The sequence below is a fragment of the Neopsephotus bourkii genome, unplaced genomic scaffold (genome assembly GCF_033783945.1).
Source record: "Neopsephotus bourkii isolate Nb327-2 ecotype Australia unplaced genomic scaffold, CSIRO-AGI_Nbou_v1 NB_168, whole genome shotgun sequence".
In the NCBI taxonomy this organism is placed as follows: Eukaryota; Metazoa; Chordata; class Aves; order Psittaciformes; family Psittacidae; genus Neopsephotus; species Neopsephotus bourkii.
The window spans coordinates 11503413-11524047 of record NW_026900684.1 but is presented as its reverse complement, the minus strand read 5'-3'; the positions used below and the strand labels follow the sequence as shown (position 1 = coordinate 11524047).

Sequence of the window (20635 nt, the reverse complement as noted above, 5' to 3'; positions counted from 1 at the left end):
TTTCTGTCTTACTATGTCCTTTGCACTGGCTGAGTTTCTCTGTTAGTACTGACTGCTGAAAGCTGCATGATTAAATTACTGACAGCTTGACTGATAAGCACAGTCCCCAGAAGCCTGAATTTATCCCTGATTTTCCAAGAATAGCTGTAGTACAGCTATCTAGTTCTGGATAGGAACTGGTTTCTCTTTCAGGTTCCATTCTGTGTGCTCTGAGGATGACAGGAACAGTTAGATCCTCTGCTGTGTCCCTCTTTCCCTGTTGTGCTACATTCATGCACACATGTTCTCATTTGAGGCATTAGCTGTTTTATTTCTCATTCCCTTTGATCTTTGGACAGAGAGAAAACTCTGCAAGGATGCTTTCCCCCTCCCCATGCCCCTCACTTTCCTAAGCTTAGCAGCCAGTCTGGGTGTGCATATGATGATGTGGCTATCTCCCCCAGGACAAGGCAGCAGCCTCAGACTCTGAGCTGAGTTTGAGGTGGTTGGCTGTTTGGCCTGCATTCTCTCAGGAAATATAGTCCAGATGGGAGCTGGATCATGTTAACTGTACTGAATGGATGTGTGTATAATTTATGTATATATACATATGTATATATATATATATATACAATAAGCATTTGTCATCTGAATTATAACATTAAAACATGGTAAAAGATGTACTGTGTGATGCAAAAAAAACCTCATAATCTATTGTCATGTATCTTTGATGCCAATTTTTCCCTGGCCTCTCCCTTTTCATTTTACTGTGTAAGTTACTAATGTCTAGTGTGCCTTGGTGAGTAAATAATTCTGTTTCCCATCATTCTCATACCGCTCCTGAGCTATTCTTCTTACCTGTCTCTGACTCCTTTTGGTCTCTTCTGCTTTGTGCTATAGCCTCAGATCCTTTTTTCTTCCCCCACCTTCGCCTATTCTTTTTCCTTGTCTTTTGCTTCATCCTCACAAATCCTCTTTTCTTGAACACATTTGTCTTTCTGAGATGTTGTAGGTTTTGAGCTGTTCACAGTATTCCATAACCTCAGCCTATAGTCTGGCCATGTACACCATGATCTCCAAGATTCATAAATTGAAAAGGATGATACTGCTTTCTGACAGAGTGGTGTGCAGGCTGGGTGAAAGGGACAAATTGGAGCATTCAGAGTTTTGCTTCAGCTCAGCATCTAAAATGCTAGTCATTCGATTTAGCTTTGTCTCTTCTAGGTCAGTCATATAGTGGTGATATGGAGAATATGATAGTGGGTTGCTGAAAGTGAAGTAGGCAGTTAGAAATACCTTTCATGGAAAGGAGGTATATTTTTGCACTATAGAGACTCCAAATACAGTGTTTGAAGTGGCAGGATTTCCTCTTTAGGCAAGAACTTTATGATTTATTAGCATATTTTTATTTCATATTTTGAAAGTTTCATGATATTCAAAAATACTTTTTTTTATTTTTTTTTATAAATAATTAGTATTATTTGTTTATGGTATTTATTTCCAGCATCAATGGAAGCAGACTTGGACCTTTCATTGCATTTAAGCACTTTCGTATCAAGTGCCTCTAGCAGATCAAATGCTCTTCACAGTTTTCCTGTCTGCTTTCAGTGTTTGCATGGCTCCCTTCTCTTGCCTTTTTTGTGTGTATATTTCAGGGCTTATAATTCACTGTTCATATTTTGATTACATGGTCTTTTTACCATAGCTGTTTCACTCTCTTCTCTCCAAGGCTGTAGGTACTGTACACCGATAGCCAAATACCTGAAAGAAAGAAAAAAATAAGCATTTAGCCTTGTCAGAGTCTCTTGTAATTACCAAACCCCATTGTTTGGCAGAGTAAGAAATTCTGCAGACTTTTTTTAGAAGTTAAGCATCTTGAGATACCGTGAAATCTATTGAATGTTTTTTCCTGAATTTTTCATACATTTCAATAATATGTTTTTTCATTACTAAATCTTAGCGCAGACACAGATCTCTTCAGAATCAGTACTTGGTAGACATCCTGCTTATTTTCCCTGAGGTAATAGAATGAAGGTAAAATAATAAGCATTGCAGCTGGAGGTAATTGTTTTTGTAGATATTCAAAGGCAGCATCAGTGACATTTTCTGTAAAATCGAAGGCACAGTGCTTGCATACAAACCAAGAGAGTCTTCATTTCTCCTCGTAGAGTCAGACCTTCCCTCCACCAGCTTTCTTCAGGCATTTCTTTTCCAGTGTATGTATCTCTGTTCTACTTAAAAGATAAATTAATCCAAGGAAGGATTCTGCCTCTTTTTCTGTGGGGTCAGACAAAACGTTTCTAACTATTCCATCTCTGTACTCTGTGAGCAGTAAATACGATGCTAATGTTTCAGCTAACAGTATTTTCTTTGGTTTTGGACCCTGAGGATCTGTGGTAGTGACAGTTATCTAAACCAGTTTGATAAAATAAGCATTCTTTCCAGTTGATAGATTTGGAAACATGACACTGGGGGGATTGTTTGTTTTGGGTGGGGTTGTTTTTTTTTTAATAACATGTAGTCTTACAGCCTTGCCTGTGTCATGGGAACAGCTACTTGTGAATTTACTCCATTTTATTTGGACATCTGAAACATGGAAAGCAGCTCTGTGTCATTAATAGCTACTAATTCACCTTTAAATATTTTAAGTATTTATTTGCAACAATTGTATGGTAACTGCTTCAGTTGAATAAAATATATCTCATCTTTCCAGTAAGCTCTAGGCACTTTGTAGTGACCAGCATTTTCAAGCTGTGACTGTGGTGGTGGTAGCTGAGCAAGCTTTGGGAATAACCTTTTTCTCTGTTAATCGGGCAGGTGTGCTAAATTCATCCCTGGCCAGAGCATAGTGATACTAAACAAAAGAGAAGAGCTAGTGGAACTAAGTACCTGATTATGTACTTAAGGCATTAGGAACGCTTGTCAGTTATTTCTGAGGTAAAACTTGGCTGGAGTAAAATTGTTGGATGCTGTTCTTAAAAAATCTCAGTTCTTTCTTCACCTAAAGAAGTGGGTGGATGTGTTGGACTCAGGTTAACTTTCAGTTACAAAAGGCTTGCAGGGAGCAGCGTTAGTGTGACAGATCTAGAACTGAGGTGGTTTTGTCCAGTTAAGTCTGTAGGAGCTGGAATTTGGTCTTCACTGTTCATAGAAAAAACAAATTATATCTGTATGAAAAGAAATAAGTATATTTACAAATTCTAGGCTAGCACATACACTGGCAAGTTTACAAGAGCATTTGTGAAAGCAAAATTAATCCCATGAGAACGATCTGGTCAGCATTTAGTGAGTATTTAAATAACAAGAATATAAGCCTGCTACTGAAAGGTGTGGAGTTACCCAACCTGAAGAAAGAGAGTCTCTTTCCAAGTATAAAAACCATGTATTGTCAGCCATACATATATCCTTTTGACAGCACTCAAGTAAAAAATACAGTATTTTCTTAATGTAGACACTTTCCCTGAAAGTAGAGAGTTTTTCTTAAAGTAGATATCTTCAGTAAAATAACCTGAGTCACAAACAGAAAAAGTCTGACTCTGCAGAACTGCTGAAAGAATATGTCTCTAGATTTACAACTTTCTGGAAAATAGTGGAAAATGGAAAAGAAAACATTGTTTTGAAGGGAAGATTGTCTAAAGTATCTTGTAAAGTGTAATTAAATAAGCATCTTTTATCATCCTACACAATTGGATTTAATTGCTGTTTCGATGATCTCTAGAACCTTAAATGAGATTATGTGGGAGTCATGAGAATAGCAACATCAGAGAGATCTGTGTTCTTTTCCTCTTTGAATCAGGGGCCTGTACTTCGATTTGGCCATTGAATCCTATCTCAAATAGCACTGAAGCAAATATTTTAGTAACCCTCATGTTCCTTAAGGCAGTTGGCAATGATGGCAACCACTCTGAGGAAAAGCTACACTTCCCCATCTTTTTATCTTACAGCTTTCAACAGTCTTCCGGTACAAATGTCAGTTTTCATTTTAGAGTGAACTATATTTTTGTCCTGTGTAGACCAGACATTTACTTTCATTTCTGTAAGTTATGCCTGTCACAACTGTAACGAATGGGGATAACCTACAGTATGATTGGTATGAAAATAGTGATACATAGAAAAAATTACCTTGATTAGGAATTCCAACATCAAACTGAGGGGAAGGGTCAGGATGGTTTTGTGCTTCTAAGGGAGTTCAGCTCATCTCTGTATGCTACCTGTTCAGCCATACCTGGAGTTATCCTGGATCTCAGGAAAATGCATATAAAGATAAATACTTCTGTAACTGGAAAAATTTCAGCCAATATTACGGTTTGTGTTCCTGTCCATTAGACTATCTTTGTTTAAAATTTCTTGCTTTCTTTTGTTGTACCTGTGTGGTTTAGTTCTTTTTCTAAATGGTATTTGCTAGATGCTTAAGAATGTTGCAAGGTGGCAAGTGAACTTAACTAAGAGAATTAGTACATGCACCTTTCTGTTGAAAAGGGAGAGAGGCTGCTTAGCAGCATTGGTTTGTAGCTTTTTTTGTTTGCAGATGTTTTTCTTCAGAGGACCTAACCTCCTTATTTTAAGCTAATCTGAATGCCGTAGAAGTATCTGTGAATGTAGAGGCCAGGTACAGTGCTTGATAGTTGTGGAGAGGTTAAACAGTAGAATTAAACTTGGCTAGGGATGTTAAGGATAACAGGAAGGGATTCTATAGGTATGTAGCGAATAAGAAACAGACTAGGGACAACGTAGGCCCCCTCAGGAAGCTCTCGGGAGAGATAGCTACACAAGATTTGGAGAAGGCTGAGGTTCTGAATGACTTCTTTGCCTCGGTCTTCACTGGCAAAGGCTCTGACCGCACCACCCAAGTCTTGGAAGGCAGACGCAGGGACTGTGAAAATGAAGACCTTGGGCCCACTGCAGGAGAGGATCTGGTTCGAGACCATCTTAAAAACCTGAGTGTACACAAGTCCATGGGACCTGATGAAATCCATCTGTGGGTCCTGAAGGAGCTGGCAAATGAAGTTGCTAAGCCGCTGGCCATCATATTTGAAAAATCGTGGCAGTCAGGTGAAGTTCCTGACAACTGGAAAAAGGGAAATATAACCACCATTTTCAAGAAGGGGAAAATGGATGACCTGGGGAATTACAGACCAGTCAGTCTCACCTCTGTGCCTGGCAAAATCTTGGAGCAGATTCTCCTGGAAGGCATGCTAAGGCACGTGAAAAAACAACAAGGTGCTTGGTGACAGCCAGCTTGGCTTCACTAAGGGGAAATCCTGCCTGAGCAATTTGGTGACCTTCTGTGATGGGGCTAAGGAACTGATGGACAGAGGTAGAGCAGTTGATGTCATCTACCTGGACTTGTGCAAAGCGTTCAACACTGTCCCACATGACATCCTTGTCTCTAAATTGGAGAGACATCAATTTGATAGGTGGACCACTTGGTGGATAAAGAACTGGCCAGGTTGGACGAAGCCTTGGGTGATATGGTTTAGTGTGAGGTGCCCCTGCCCATGGCAGGTAGATGATCTTAAGGTCCTTTCCAACCCTAGCTATTCTATGATTCTATGATTACATCAACTGGAGTAAAGGTTAATATTTTGCATATATTACCTTTTCTCAGTCCAGTGTAGGTGTTTTTTTTTCCACATGCTGCTTTTTTGTCAGCTACCTGATCTTCTCAAGACTTCAGGACTCTGGGGAGGTGTGCCAACCTTTGTTGCATTCAGGAGCAGTCCATGCTTTAGTGGTTTCTTCTTTACTGTCACCTCAGGTGAAGCTGGTAACAATCAGGAAATCAGATAAGATTACTGGTTACAAAATAAGTATGTTTTAAAATCAATATCCAACTATGTGGATGTCTTTTGAAAGGCAAATGACGATTGCGTTATCTGTGTTAACTAATGCAGCATGAGACAGAGGGATAACTTGCTCAGGTGGGGAAGGAGCTGAATGGGAGCATGAAAAATAGTACTTCTTTAAATGAGTAAAAATGCATTTGTAAAGATAAGCTTTAGAAAAATGGATTTTTGGTGGTAGGCATGCAGTTTGTAGGCAAGTTGTTCTCTGTGTTATCTAGTCATTAAGAAGACTCAGACTTACTCAGAAACACATATTATTCATATCAGTCTTGATCCTATCCAATGCGGAAGCAGTTTTTTTTCAAGTGTAGTTTCATCACCTTGGGTGGTAGAAATAATTGAACTTTTGTTACCTTTGTTTCATTTAGTACAGGTCATTCTTAGTCAGGTCTGTGCCTCAGGCATTGCCTTAATTCAGATGAATGCAGTGTCGTATTGCTGAACAGAGCTGACTTCCGATCTCCACAGCGTGTATGACAAGATCAGACTAAAAGGGTTTTAGTATGCAGCTGCAGCTTCAAAGTTTGTGACCTATTACATTGCTTGTAGTAACTTTCTTACAGTAAGTGAAAAATGTATTAAGTGGGCAGGAATTAGCTGTATTTTTGGAAAGCTCTAGTTTTAAAGGAAAAATCAAGTTACTGTTCATTACCTCAGTACCAGAGAATTGATTTGGATTTCTGTGAAACTCAGCCATATTGGCTGCAAACAGGAATTTGCTCTTGGAAGGATAACAACAGCCAGCCTGTTGCCCTTGTTTACACTCTAAAAGGTACATAGGAAAAGCAGGATTTGCATCCAGCATGCACTCTGTGTAATTAAAACATGAGAAGTACTGCTGGTTTGGCCTTCTTTCTAAACAAACGTTAGGGCAGATATTCAAAACTAAGGAGAGCCAAGCCAAGGTTGCAAAAATCTCTGCTGTCAAAAATCTCTGTATGAATTAAGATGACTGAGTTTTGGCAATTCCATAGCACCCTTTTTGCCCAAAAGAATTCAGACTTGTGTGCTTTTATCTATGTCTGTATTCAGGCCTACTGTGACTTAAGTGATGCATGTTTCTGAGGTGCTTAAAAATCTGTGTGAATTGCATCCTGATTCTCAAAGGCTGATAGACATTGAAATATGTCTTCTCCAGCTGTCTCCTGCTACCTGTATAATCACAACATACTCTGAAAATTGCATCAGGCAAAGAATGAATATACAAATATATAAATGAATTTGCAGAAAGTTTTGTTTGATACTGTCCCTGAGAAAAGACGAGAAGAAATCTGATGAGTCACTAAGGAATTAGTGCACAAATCTTAATGCATCCAGATAAGGGCATGTAAGATGGTGAAAAATATTTGCAAAAGCAGCTCAAACAAGTTTGCTGCCAGGCTGTCTTGACAGACAAACCGTCTCTCAAGCTGAATGGATCTGTGCTTTAGGGGATAGTTTTACCAAGGATCTTTTGTTTGTTGTCATTGCCTTGTAGCAATTTTGAAATTCATCCCAAGAATGTATGTCTTCAGAGCTAATTTGGTGGGGGGTATGAATGTGTGTGTGTATATTTATGTATGTATTTTAAAGTGTATGTGCATAAAGAAAGAAAGAAATTGTAGAGAGGGGGTGGAAATAGAGCATCTGCAGGAAGAATTGCATTTTCCTTGTGCACCTCTTAGAATCATACAATCATAGAATAGTTAGGGTTAGAAAGGACCTTAAGATCATCAAGTTCCAACCCCCCTGCCATGGGCAGGCACACCTCACACTAAACCATGTCACCCAAGGCTCTGTCCAACCTGGCCTTGCACACAGCCAGGGGTGGAGCATTCACAACTTCACTGGGCAACCCATTCTAGTGCCTCACCACCCTCACAGTAAAAAACTTCTTCCTTATATCCAATCTAAACTTCCCCTATTTAGGTTTTAACCCATTACCCCTTGTCCTATCACTACAGTCCCTGATGAAGAGTCCCTCCCCAGCATCCCTATAGCCCCCCTTCAGATACTGGAAGGCTGCTCTGAGGTCTCCACGCAGCCTTCTCTTCTCTGGGCTGAACAGTCCCAACTTTCTCAGCCTATCTTCATATGGGAGATGCTCCAGTCCCCTGATCATCCTTGTGGCCCTCCTCTGGACTTGCTCCAGCAGTTCCATGTCCTTTTTATGTTGAGGACACCAGAACTGCACACAATACTCCAAGTGAGGTCTCACTCTTCCTTTTTTTTTTTGTTGTCCCAATTTGAAATAGTCCTGAAAGAGGTTTTCTAAAGGCATTTCAAGAAATTTTGACCGATACTCACTTCTATCATTATGTTTTTAAACAACCTTGCTTACATTTTAAACATAAGTGAAGGGAAGGGAATCTCTTTTTCAGGCAAATTGCCTTGACCAGGTCTTGGATGACACTTCACCCACTCTGCAAAACTCAGGATGCTCTGGCACTTGACCAGAAATCTGGAAGGTTGTCAGGGAGACTGCCTCTCCTGTTAAAAAGCTACCAGGGATCCACAGGCCATTGCTGGACTATTTGCATGCGTTCTTCTTAAATAAAATTCCTTCGCTTCCCTACGTGACTTTTTCCAGTGTTAACTGTCACTGTTGCAGGGTGGAGAGTTTGTGGTTTTTGTCTAAGCTAGACCTGTTGTTCTTCAAGTTCTTGTGTACTTACCATCCTCAATGGAATGGGGAACCGTTGAATGCTACCTATTTTTTGCTGGTTTATGATTGAGTCATCTTTCTATCTTCATTCTCCTTGTTTCTTGATTAAATAAATTATTTTTTTTTTGTGCATATATGACATAGCTTGTCGCAAAAGCTGTTCTTTTAAAACCATCTGACGGGGGTTTTGTTCTAAAACTTTCCAGTTTGCTGTCTTTTTCTTGAAGTGCAGTGGTAAAACTGGATCCAGAGTCCAACAGCAAGGAGTAAGGGAAAGCAGTGAAGTTTCATGGTTCACGATAATGTGTCCGAGGATTAAATTTCTTTAGCTTTTGAAATAGTGATGTTCATATCCAAGTTTTAACCTCACATTTTCTTGAGAGATGCTGAATATGTTAATGCTAATTTTACATTTATATGCTGTCATGCTTTGAACATTTTTCCCGGGTTTCATCATCATTAGACCACCTCTAGCCTAATTATGAAGATCATTGAAGTTGTTACGTGCAAATGAGTTGCAACCTCCACAAGTTCAGCGTGAGCAGCCAATTTGAGAAACATGCTTTCTTATTTCGTATTCCAGTTGTTAAGGCTGAAATACTAAGTACTGAACTTAGTACATACAGACCTTTGAAAGACCTCGTTGGTCTATATTCTTCCAGTTTGATAGGAAAAAAAAATCCTTGATACTCTGAATAGCTTTTTCAGACAGTTGTGCAGCCATATAATAGAAATTTCAGCCAGACTCTGTTCCCCTGATTTACTGGGGAACTTCAGTAGGCCTGAAGGTTTACTCAGAAGCTACAAACTGAACTGTATGAAAGCTGTTTCTTTTTGCTTGTCTGCATGCTCATGTGAGGTTTGATATGATTCTAATTTCATTTCCTTATTATCCTCATTGTTTTAAAAGGGACTGTAATACTGTTTTCTTACCTTGAGGATGGATTTTGAACTTGCTGAGCTGTAATTCTCTCAGTACTCCTTCCTGTTTTAGAAAGGGTGTGTTTACTTTGGGGGTTTTGTTTTCAGAGATAACTAACTGATAATGCTTCAGGAAATGCTTTCACTTGTTACTTGAAATCCACTCCAGATCACTTAGCCCATCCCCCTCTTTTCATGAGCTGTTGGGACTTTCTTGGGTAAACTGCACATTTCACCTTTACAGCCTGTTGAGTGCCAAGCATAAGCAGGCCTTTTCCTGCTAAGACTTTATCACTCAGGTATGAAATTTGTAAGAATGTGAAATTAAAACTATTTCTTATCATTTGGAACTTTCAAGGTAGGATTCACGTCTCCATGAAAAGCTGGCACAAAGCTTCTTCAAGGTGAAGCCAGATTTGAAATATGCTGCCTTGAAGTTGGCCAGATTTTGTTTTGGGAGGTGTGTGTCCTTATCTGAAAAGTGGTGAAATTCAGTTACCTGGCGGTGCAGAGCTGGGTGGGGTAAAAAGCTGGAAGGTGAAGGGAAAGACTGTGAGCAGAGAGATAGATGCCTGCTTTCCACTAGCCTTCCAGTAGCTGGTCCAGGCTTGCTGAGGGATGTTACCTTCTGGTGCCCTCTTCCCACCTTCTGCTCTCCATTTCCCTTCCATATCTTCCTTTACATTTACTATCCCCAAGGTTCTTGAGTTATCGAAACATCTCTTCCTTGAAGAGATCTTATCCCTTCTTCGTCTTAGCATTCTCTTGTCTCCCTGTAGATAGGATAGTTTTCCTGACTTCTTCCCCAAAACAGAGTGGAGGAGGCTCTCTCTTTTACTTATGACTGAGAAGATGCCCAGCTAAATGCTGAGGGAATTATTCTGCTGGTTACTGAGATTTTCAGCTAGCGGCCGAATATTTCCAGGGTGAGGGAGGCTGTTGTTCTCTGCCTGTTTGTGACATTAGGCAAAAGTCTGCTCTTTTGCTGCAATTTAATTGGGAAATGCAGTTCTTTTTACCATTTTCCCATTTTAAATTTAGTTTCAGTAACAGAATATGAAATGTTTTAGGAATTTAGACATAAATGTTTCCAATTATTGTCTTCTCCTAATGTATTCACTTAATTCCTTTTTTGGCTTTTGACAGCATGTATGTATTGTTTCATTTTAACTAATGCGAAAAGTTACCATTGAAGACACTTGCAGAAGAATGACTTTTCTCTAGCCATGTTATAGAAAATTAGTACCAAGAGTATCCAAGAAAATTTGCTATCTCCATATGTCTCTTGTTTAACGTTTTGGTGTTGGTAATTGAATTATGAAGTTGTGTGTTGGAAACAAGTTTGCCACTTACATGCTAGTCTGATTTTCTTTTTTTCCCTATCTCTGACATCTGTGAGTTTGTCTGTTTATCTGGTTTGATTCCATGTTTTGCATAAGTCATTCCCATGTAATGGGCTGAGCCTTGTTTAGTTGAAGTGGGGAAAAAAAAGAAAACCAGAACTCATTGAACCAGTGTCAGTGTTTTAAATGATAATGTGTGACTTCACTGGAGAAATGGGCTGTGCTACAAGTTTCACATACTGATAGAATGCTGATTTCTTCACAACTGTGTAAGAGCAGCTGATCTCTAGTAAAATGTTCATTTCCAGCAAAAGAGCTACCATAAATGTTAAATATTAGTTCAGACTCGGGAAAAAAGATTCCCTATGCCATTCCAGAAAGCAGGAGTGAAACATCCTGAAAGTACAGTCGTAACTTGTAGGCTGGTATGAGGCATAGCTCAGCCCTGTGAAATGCTTGCTATTCCACCGTGAATCCCTGCTGCTGAAAACAGGGATGATTTTCCTTTTTGCTAGAGTACAGAAACAATATTTACATGTTGCCTTCTGGTTACGTGTTCACAGAGAGATGCAGAATAAACATGAAGTTATGCATTGGGTACTGCAAAGCTGTAACAAGGAATTAGTTAATAAATAATGTAGGAAATTAATTATTAACTGCCTTGTCTGCATCTTTCTGATCTTTTATCTAGCCGGTACTCCATAGGAACCTAGTTTATCTTCCATCCCTACTTATCTAGTCATGCTTTCTCTTTCGTTTTCCCTCTCAGTTTGCTTTATTGCTCATCAGTTTTCCCTTAGAGTGTATGGTGTTTACAGCCACTGCTACACAATCCTGGTCCTATTTTAACTAATGCGTGAATAAAGTTTAGCTTTAACTTTGCTTTTAAACTAATAATTTCATCAGTGATGTGAGTTAGCAGGGATAGCATAGTAAGTAAGATACCAGACCTTTAATTTCAAAGAAACAATGTTGTTTTCTTCACCAACAGCAGTGGGTCCAGATAAATTCCTAAATACCAATGATTTCAGGAAAGCTTATGAATTTTCCTGTACTGTTTTGCAGGGGATTTCCCAAGAAAACAGGCAGAACTGCTAGGATAGCATCAGATGAAGAGATTCAAGGGTCAAAAGATGCTGTAATTCAGGATCTGGAAAGAAAACTTCGCTTCAAGGAAGACCTTTTGAACAACGGGCAACCGGTATAAAAACATAAAATACCCTAGGGAATGGGAGTAGGAATCATGGGTAGTTTCACAGATATGCTGCATATAAAATAAATATTGTAGATTATTTTTATATTTTATGTATTTATTATTACTTGCATTTCCAAAGCTGCATTTCCTTAAGGAATGATAGTGTACATTTTGACCTGTTGCTCCTCCTTTTGCTTGACAATTTTGCTTGGACCTAACAAAGCAGCGGAGGTCCCAAAGGTGATGGATTTGCATAAGCCTGCACAGTCTGTACCTTTTTCAGCCTCAGAAGCTACATGCTTCGCATGTTTATCACGGAGTGGCCAGTAAGTATGTACAGAGCTCTTGATCAGACAAGGCTCATTCTACCTTTTGCCCAGCTGTTGGACAACAAGGGAAAGACTTAAGTCGTAACCGGACATCAAAGGGGTACAAGACTGTTCATTATGAGAAACAACCCATTAGGAATTAGGCATCATTAGATCATGCAGCTGTGGGACTTTTTTGACCAATAGAATAGAAAATAACCTATAGTACTAACTTAGAGACTTTATCAGGAGTTAACAACCTGCTTGAGGAGCCAAGAAAGAAGGTAAAATGGGCATCTCAAGCAATTGAAATGCACAGCCTCAAAGTTCTCCATTAATTCTTGTGCATTTTAAGATATGCATAAAAGATAACATACCAGATTCTTCCTGCTCAGAGCTGACAAGAAGCAAATCTCCTAAGATTTGATTATAGTTATCAAGGCATTGATTTGAATGTCTTTGACACAGAAATCTCTTAAGAGGAAAGTAATTTTTTAAATGTAGACTGCCAACCCTTTTTTGTCAATAGAATGTTTTCAAAAGCATCAGAATGCCATGGGATACGTTTGTGTCACTGAAAGGTAGTGGGCTTTAGTTTTTCTGGACCATGCTCAGAAGTTTGATAGGTTTGCTGTTATGTCCAGGATGTGGACTGATGTGGTGTAGTTCAAGACAGCTGATTGAGACAGACTGTCTAGTCTACAGCTGCTGGATTCTGGTTCTGGTCAGTGGAGTAAAGTAGGGAAAACTTTCAGAGTGACTAGTGCTTCTGTACTTACCTTTCTCCATTGACTGCACAGGTTTGGCAGTTTTCTGTAGCAATTAAGCAGAATCACTTTCATAGTGTATAAGTTTGTGGGTTTTTTTAAAGGAGGTGGGCTGAGCATGACTGTCAATGCCTATTTTGGAAAGTAAAAGAGATGTTTGGCCTGGGCAAATGAATGGAATGTCCTGAGAAAGCCCACATGGCCTGAGGGGAAAAAAAAAACAACTGTGATCAGATGATGTGGAAGCTTGGACCATGTGAACTCTGGTTTTGTGCTTGCCTTGAGGCTTTTGCCTTGCAGATTCCTGTCTTGAGTGATTCTGTTCGCGTAATCATGGCTGTGGGCACTTGGAGGAGTCACAGGAAAAATTAAAGTGAAAAAAAAGTTCATGACTTCCTTAGACATTTGTAACCAAGCCACACCGGTACCTAGTTTTCATGAGTTTCAGCCTGCTGGATTAGCCGCAGTATGCCAGACTTTAAAAATTAATGTAAATGAAATTTGTAAGAATGGAAGTTTTAATAGATGTAATGTTTTACAATTTCCATTCTTTCATTTTTCTGTTTAAATGAGGCATGTCACCATGTAATGAGTTTGCCTTTCAGTCACTGGCCTTTTTTTTGCTGCACTGATTTATAATGAAGTGTCTAAGTGTGTGACGTGTTATTGAATGTAGAAGAAAAAGTAATAACAAAATAATTGAACTGCGCACTTGCGGCTTTGTTTTAACTTGCTTTACCTTCTGAGTGTAAATTGTCTTTTATAAGCTGTCCCCGTAATTTCCCAAAGAGTAAGAAGAAACAGAAACAAAAACCCTTAAAGAATATATTTTTCTACAAATCTGTCATATTTTTGACAAAATACTCAAATAAAGTAGTATCTCCTTAGCATTTTTTGGCAGAGTTTCCTGCCGTGTGGTTCTGATGTAAAAATCAAGCAGAACAACTAGGAGTAAGACTGGGGATGATTTGACGTGCACTTTTTTGATGGCCATGCTGATTTAAGTAGTTCCTGTTGCTCAGTCCTGCCCAAGTTCCTGGCAAGGGCATGGAAACAAATGGCAGAATCAGGGCAAGGGTTGTTTAAGCCAGAAGAGCCACTTGTAATGCAAAAAAAATGCATTACAAACTGTGGTAGAAAATTGCTGTTAGAAACATATTGCTGCTCTCTTTTAGTAATATTACCTAAAGCATTGCTTACTGTCTAACTGCCTTGTGGTTCTTAATGAGAAATAAGAACTGGTTTTATTTCTTTTCCCTCCCCCTTATCTCCATATTATTTTTTATTCAGAGATTAACGTATGAGGAAAAAATGGCTCGTCGATTGCTGGGAGCAGACAGTGCTGCAACTGTCTTCAATATACAACAACCAGAAGAAGATCCTGCTATACAGGTGCACAAAACTCTACAATTTCATAGGAAAAAAAATCCTTTCCATTTTTCTTCTTTACAGGGTGTGATTGTCTTAAAAAAAAATAAAATCCTACATAAGACAATAAATATGCACCCGATAGGATAGTTCTGATTACAGGAGTCATATGTTCTATATCAGTGGAATAAACTGGAGGATCACATGCCTATTGCTCAGTTTTTCCATAAGGTTGAGAGTTCTCAAATGTCTGCTCTCTGCTTTAAACTCCTCCATTTATCCTGTTCTGTGCTGACCTTTATGTCTCTCAAGGAAAATCTACATCTACTATCTTGAAACCATCTTCTCTTTATTTGTGTAATCTGCACTTTTTGGATGCAGACCAAAACCACAACAGAAAGTCTGCTTGAAAGGCCAGGTTTAGATGCCAGAGTTGCCACTCGGAAGTGTGTAGCATTTGTTTGCTTATATTACCACATAAAGTATGTTCTGCCGATAAAAACTGCGAAACCGTCATGGATGCCTCTTGCTTTCCTTTCTGCCGCTTGATCTCTTTTTCTGCCTTTGCAGGAAGCTCGCTCTGGTGGTGCTTCTGTAGTGAGTCCTATGGATATTCAAAAGGTTATCATTTTCACCTTTTTCTGTCTTGCCTTTTTGTCCATTGATTGTTTGGTTTCTTTTTCCTCTGTTGTCTTTGCACTTTCCCTTCTGCTATTCTTGGTTAATAATGAGAGGCCACCTAGCTTTAGTACCTGGGGAGATTTGGGCTGCACTCCCTTCAGGGTGTTGAAGTTGTTCCTAATTGTTGGAGTGTGGGCAGCTCCACTGCAGTAACAGTGTGCTCCAGTATCCAACCATAATGTTAACATACACTGGTACTAATTGCTTTGCATCCAAATTAGCTGTTTTTTATATATACCATGTGTACTTCATGGTTTACTTTTATGGTAAACTCTCAGGGAATGAAAAAATTAAAATACCTGTAGTTTACAAAGGCTTTTCTTTTCTTCCATTTTGTACTGGTGTTGAGGGCTATGATTAGTTCTGTAACCACTCAGTAGAAAGACTGCACGTCATTCCCAGTCCAGGGGTAATGGTAATAGGATGGGTGTGTGAAATGAGGCTTCATATAAGATGTGTGTTCTATCTTAAATAAAACAAGAGTCAGAGACAGTGGCCAAAGGTCATTTGCAAGGATGCCTGGATTTCTGCTGACTGACGAGAGCCTTGACTCATTTATTACTGTATTTTTCTGCTTCTGAGCTTTCTTACATTCTGGGATTATCTTTGTTATCACTGAGATTCAAAGCAGAACTATTGCAAAGTAGATAAGGGTGAACAGCTCAAGAAAGCAGATACCTGTGTATGTCACTGTAATGTTTCCTTGTATCTGAATAGCAAATTTAAACAAGCAGTAGTACATGTTTACACCGGGTGAAGCTTTCCACTCTTCTTTCTGCATCTTGAATACCCTTATGATAGATTTTGGTTTTAAGAAAGAAGTGATACTTTTGGCCAAACAACGGGGGCTGTGGCAACAGCTGTAAAGAGGCAGCTATCATGGGCTACCAGGGCTGCCATGTTCGCTTTTTATTTTTCTTTTTTCTTGTTTTTACAGACAACTGTAAACAAAATCATTTTAACCTGGTGCAGCCTCCGGTACACTTCTATGCAAATAGCAGATGTGAACCATATGCTCTACTGGCCATCTGGAAACAAAACCCACCCTAAATTTGCCTGTACCCTCAAGGAAATATTAATGTGTTTCTTTTGTCTTTATGAACTGCTTCAGAATACTTTTGTTCTTATAGTCTTTGTTTAAAAAATGAAAAGAAAGCAACCAATGACTTTCCTTCCCCTTATAAATTAGACCTTAAGGTAACATGAAATGCAGTTTTTGCCTTATACCAGATGTCTTCATTGTTTCATAGAGAAGCTATTGGAGACACGGATTATAGTGTTTTTCTTCAACAAGATACAGTTTCCTTTTATATGTAAAACCTTAATGGATTGTCAAAAATCAGTAGAATAAAAAACCCCAAAGAATTAGGAACACATCTTGCTGAGCAACATGTGGAAGCTAGATGCTAATATGTACCTTTCTTGTTTGACAGGAGTATAAAGTCTCTAGCTTTGAGCAAAGATTGATCAGTGAAATTGAATATAGGCTGGAGAGATCTCCTGTGGAAGAATCGGACGATGAGGTGCAACATGGAGATGAAACTACTGATAACAGTGTGTCACCGTATTTTGAGATAAAGCTGAAGCATTACAAGATCTTTGAGGGAATGCCAGTCACATTTACATGCAGAGTGGCAGGAAATCCAAAGCCAAAGGTAAGAAAAGAGGGTAAGTGTTTTTAGAAATGCTCTAAAGAGTTTTGTATCGGTAACTTACAGTCAGCCCCTGGACCCTATGGGCTGTGCCTTACAGGAACAGCAGACATTCTCTCTTGATGAGAAAAATGCCTTGCTGGTATAAACTGTCAGATTTCTTTGACATCACTGGAATTATTTAGATTTATGCTAGTAAGAAAACCTCCTATGAGGCTTCAGCTCTTAGTTACTCCCTCCTGCGACTTCATCTCAAGTATTTTACCTAGAAGTAGTAATACTTCTGTCATTTTCAGAGTTACCTTATGCAGTGCAATGCTACAAATCCTCATACGAGCTGGCACAGTAGTCCCTAAAGCAGCAACCTCGTCAGGTTAACGTGAGTAATTAGCTCATGCACAGCAACATGCTAATGCAAAAATATGTTGCTTGTGGTTCAGGATCAAGCACAGTATTTCTGCATTCTTCAGGGCTTATAGAGTTTATCTCTAACCAGACTGAATTTTATTGAAAGTTAGAGGAAGGCATAATAAAATACCGTAAGTTCCCATACATCCCAAAGGCAAGATGAGACATGATGGCGGGGTTTTAATGATGAGCTTCTGAGGGAGGGTTGGGCTTGGGAAGCATTTCCTTTGAGTAGATGTAAAAGTACCAGTTGCATGATGTCAGTAGCCTGGAAGAGTGCCTGCCTTTGGTAGCTTTTGTTTAACCATTTCACAAATTGCTTGGCAATCAACTGACTCATTATACAGCAGAAAACAGCAGTAGCTGCTTCAACTTCTTTGCCAAAACCAGTATCTTCCCCATGAGGTCCTTGCAGCTCTTACAGTGACCTCTTGTGGGTAGGGGCTCTTTTCCTCTTAGGCAAGATCAGACATGCCTTATCTCTTAGATAAAATCTTCACAGCAGCTAGTCACATCCAGATCTCTCATGTAGCGTAAGTCTTACAGGTATTTAGGATTTTGAGCAGAGATAAATGCAATGTCTTCACATGTCCAGTGATCTAGATGTGTGACACTGCACAAAGTGTAAAAAGAAAAATGGACTTTGTCAGGTAGTAGCAAAGAGAACAGAGAACTAGAGCTACATCTACATTAACAAGAAGTGTGGACCACAAGAAGCAAATCTGAAGAACAAGATATCCATCCTGCCTGCATTTCAGGAGGTTTTACTTCAGGCTAGCTCCCATCTCGTCCCACAGACTGAAGCAGATGCAGCACATTAGATGTGTTCTTGGAGCACATTTTCTGGCTTGGTTTCATCTGAAAGGAATCCAGTTCTGTGCTCCAAGACCACAACATGATGTGAACCACTGCAAAGTAAGTGGGGCTGATCAGTATACTGATACCAGAAAAGCACTCCTGCTTCAAACTCGAGACACACACTGAGAAGATTAGTCCAGTCTAACTGAAACCAACACTTTGATGTCCAGTATTGCTTTTGAGATGACTGTTGGTTCCTTGCTGCTAGAGGTGCATTGTGTTGGAGGGATACTCTTTTTGCCTGAGGCTTGTGACTAAGTTGCTAGATGACCTACTATGAGTCAGCCTTAGTCAACTGAGCCGTTCCCTGATTTTCACACTTTTCAATTAAGGTGTAGTTTCACAGTCATCTTAATCTGATTTAAAACAGATGAAAGAGGATGTCTCCGTTCCCTCATTTGCCTTGTTTTGGGGTTAGGGATTGCACAGCAAAGAAACAGCGATGTTTGTACTTCCCCTAAAGCACAGCATTATAAAGGAGTATCTGATGTGGATGCACTCTGCTTTAGATAAGATGTTCTGTTTTTCTGCAGCGTGAAAACACACACATTAACAAGTGATTTGCTTTTGCACCTGGGCCTATGACCCTTTATTCCATCCACTTGCAGATGCTTTGTGCGATTTGTTAAGTTGCTTGGGATGGAACCAATTTCAGTCCTGTTGGATGGCTACTTGTTAGCTGGGCTTTGCAAATGTCAAAGGCTCCATCTCCCCCTCATCTGCCGGAGCATGCCAAGATAGCAATTTTGCAACGCTCGATGGCTGAGGGCTGCCCTTCTGCTGTCATTTGTTGAAGCTGGAAGTGTTGCCCCTGAATAAATTCTTTTCTTTGGCAAATGAAAAGCTGGAAATAATTTACTAACTTGAAGCTCCTCCCTTCTAAGTGTTCTGTCAGCTCTGCCAAGGAATGGCTTTGGGAAGGGCTGTAGTGTTTCTAAAATCTGGCATTCATTACAACGGATTTTTTCTAAGCAGGGTTATTGCCTTGATTATTTTTTCCCCTGAACATGCCATGTAAATTGAATACTGATGTGCAAGTTCTGTCTTCATAAATATGACTTTTAAAATCTGAGTCTACTTTTGTTATAGCCTTCAGTGTAATGTAAAACTATTTTCTCACTAAAATGAGAACCTATGGTGATACAGGAGGGATTGTGGAATTCTTGTTTTTAAGGGATATTTCCCTTCAGAATTAGGACAGTTTCATACAAAAGGTTAATTGAGATCTGAATGTTGCATAAAGCTCATACTGCTCACTCTTCACATGGCTGAATATAATTCTTACAACCCTTTTGTCCTCTGTATTCATTGTATTTCTAGTCATTGCATGCTGGTTTCTGAAAATCTGGTGCAAATAAAAGCAATCCAGATGCAGTGTGCAGTGCTTACGTAGCTTAATGGTACATTTATTGAAAGATATCCTAGGAAGAAAATACTTCACTGCAAGAGCCATTGTCTCCAGCAGTGGTAGTGTTTTACTTATTAACTCCACATCAGATAAAGGTAATAGTAAGAGTTTACTGCTCATAAGTAAAATCTGGTGATGCCAATGCTTTTAAGCATAGCGGAAATAGGTATTGGACAACATGTGCATAATGTTTGGATAGCTGGTTCAGTTAATATTTGCATGTATTTCCATATAATGATTCCTGGCATGCATCCTGATGTTTCTAAGTGCATTGTTATTGAATAATTACTACTTAATGCCGTAGATTTCCAAGCAACATTATGACACATGTAAGGCATGCAAGTTGAAACTCATTTTTTGCAGCTATGTTGTTCCTAGCACCCATTAGCATGTGTGTATAAGTGATCAAATATCTTTCGCATCTCCAGTAAGTGCTCTGTCAGCAGATGAGAAGACATGACTAAATCCTTTGTTAGCACCACAGAGTCTCTGCAAGGTTGCTGACAGACAAAATGGGAAACAAGTATAACCAGCTATTGAGGAAATGAAATCATTTCTAGTTACACATAATGCTTGTTAATTTAAAAACCATAAATGGTAATTAATTTTAAAGGGAAATTTCCACCTCTTCCCTCCAAAACATTCCCCGTTCTCTTTTTGTGAAATTTAAAAGTATACCCTTAACTTCCCCTGACAAGTGAGTGAATTTAGCTTTGAAATGTTGGCATGTGTGGAGAACCTGGTGTGTTAAATGCTATCAGGAGCTGTGCTTTGCATTGTCACTTATTTTGACTAGAAAGCTGGCACCCTTTCCCCTACTGTAAGACCTAAATTCCCATTTCAAGAATCAGACTGAGGAAAATGTGTGTGTTTTCCTTGTGCTAAATAGTCCCTGCAGTCATGCCAACAAGACAGATCCAGTTGTTGTACTTTGTACAAGTTAACCTTGTGAAAATCATGCAAGTATCTGCACAAGTGACCTAGGAAGAGCTGAACACCACTGATGTTACAGCATAATACAACCTTCAGAAATGGCAAGTAAATAATGTTCTACTTATATATGGGTTTAGGGAGCTGACAACAGCTTTCCCAGTAGAACATTTTTCAGATATTCCTCTATGTGTTTTCCTGCACACACCACGTTTTTCTTTTGATTTCAGCAGATTTCAGTTTGGGGGTTTATATTATTTTTAAAATGTAGCATAAAACCCCAAACAAACCAAATCCTAAACTTTGAGGCATTAAAAAGAAATACAT

The 20635-nt window shown here is 39.2% G+C and overlaps 1 protein-coding gene across 3 annotated transcripts in view; it reads left to right on the top strand.

The window, feature by feature from the left end:
• Positions 1-20635, top strand: part of PALLD (palladin, cytoskeletal associated protein) — a 193728-nt gene that overhangs the window by 156496 nt on the left and 16597 nt on the right. For all 3 annotated transcript variants that reach the window (XM_061372892.1, XM_061372898.1, XM_061372908.1), the window contains 4 exons: positions 11799-11934; positions 14294-14395; positions 14942-14992; positions 16486-16707. In XM_061372892.1, coding sequence (XP_061228876.1) covers positions 11799-11934; positions 14294-14395; positions 14942-14992; positions 16486-16707 — 511 coding nt within the window. The remainder of the gene's footprint in view (positions 1-11798; positions 11935-14293; positions 14396-14941; positions 14993-16485; positions 16708-20635) is intronic.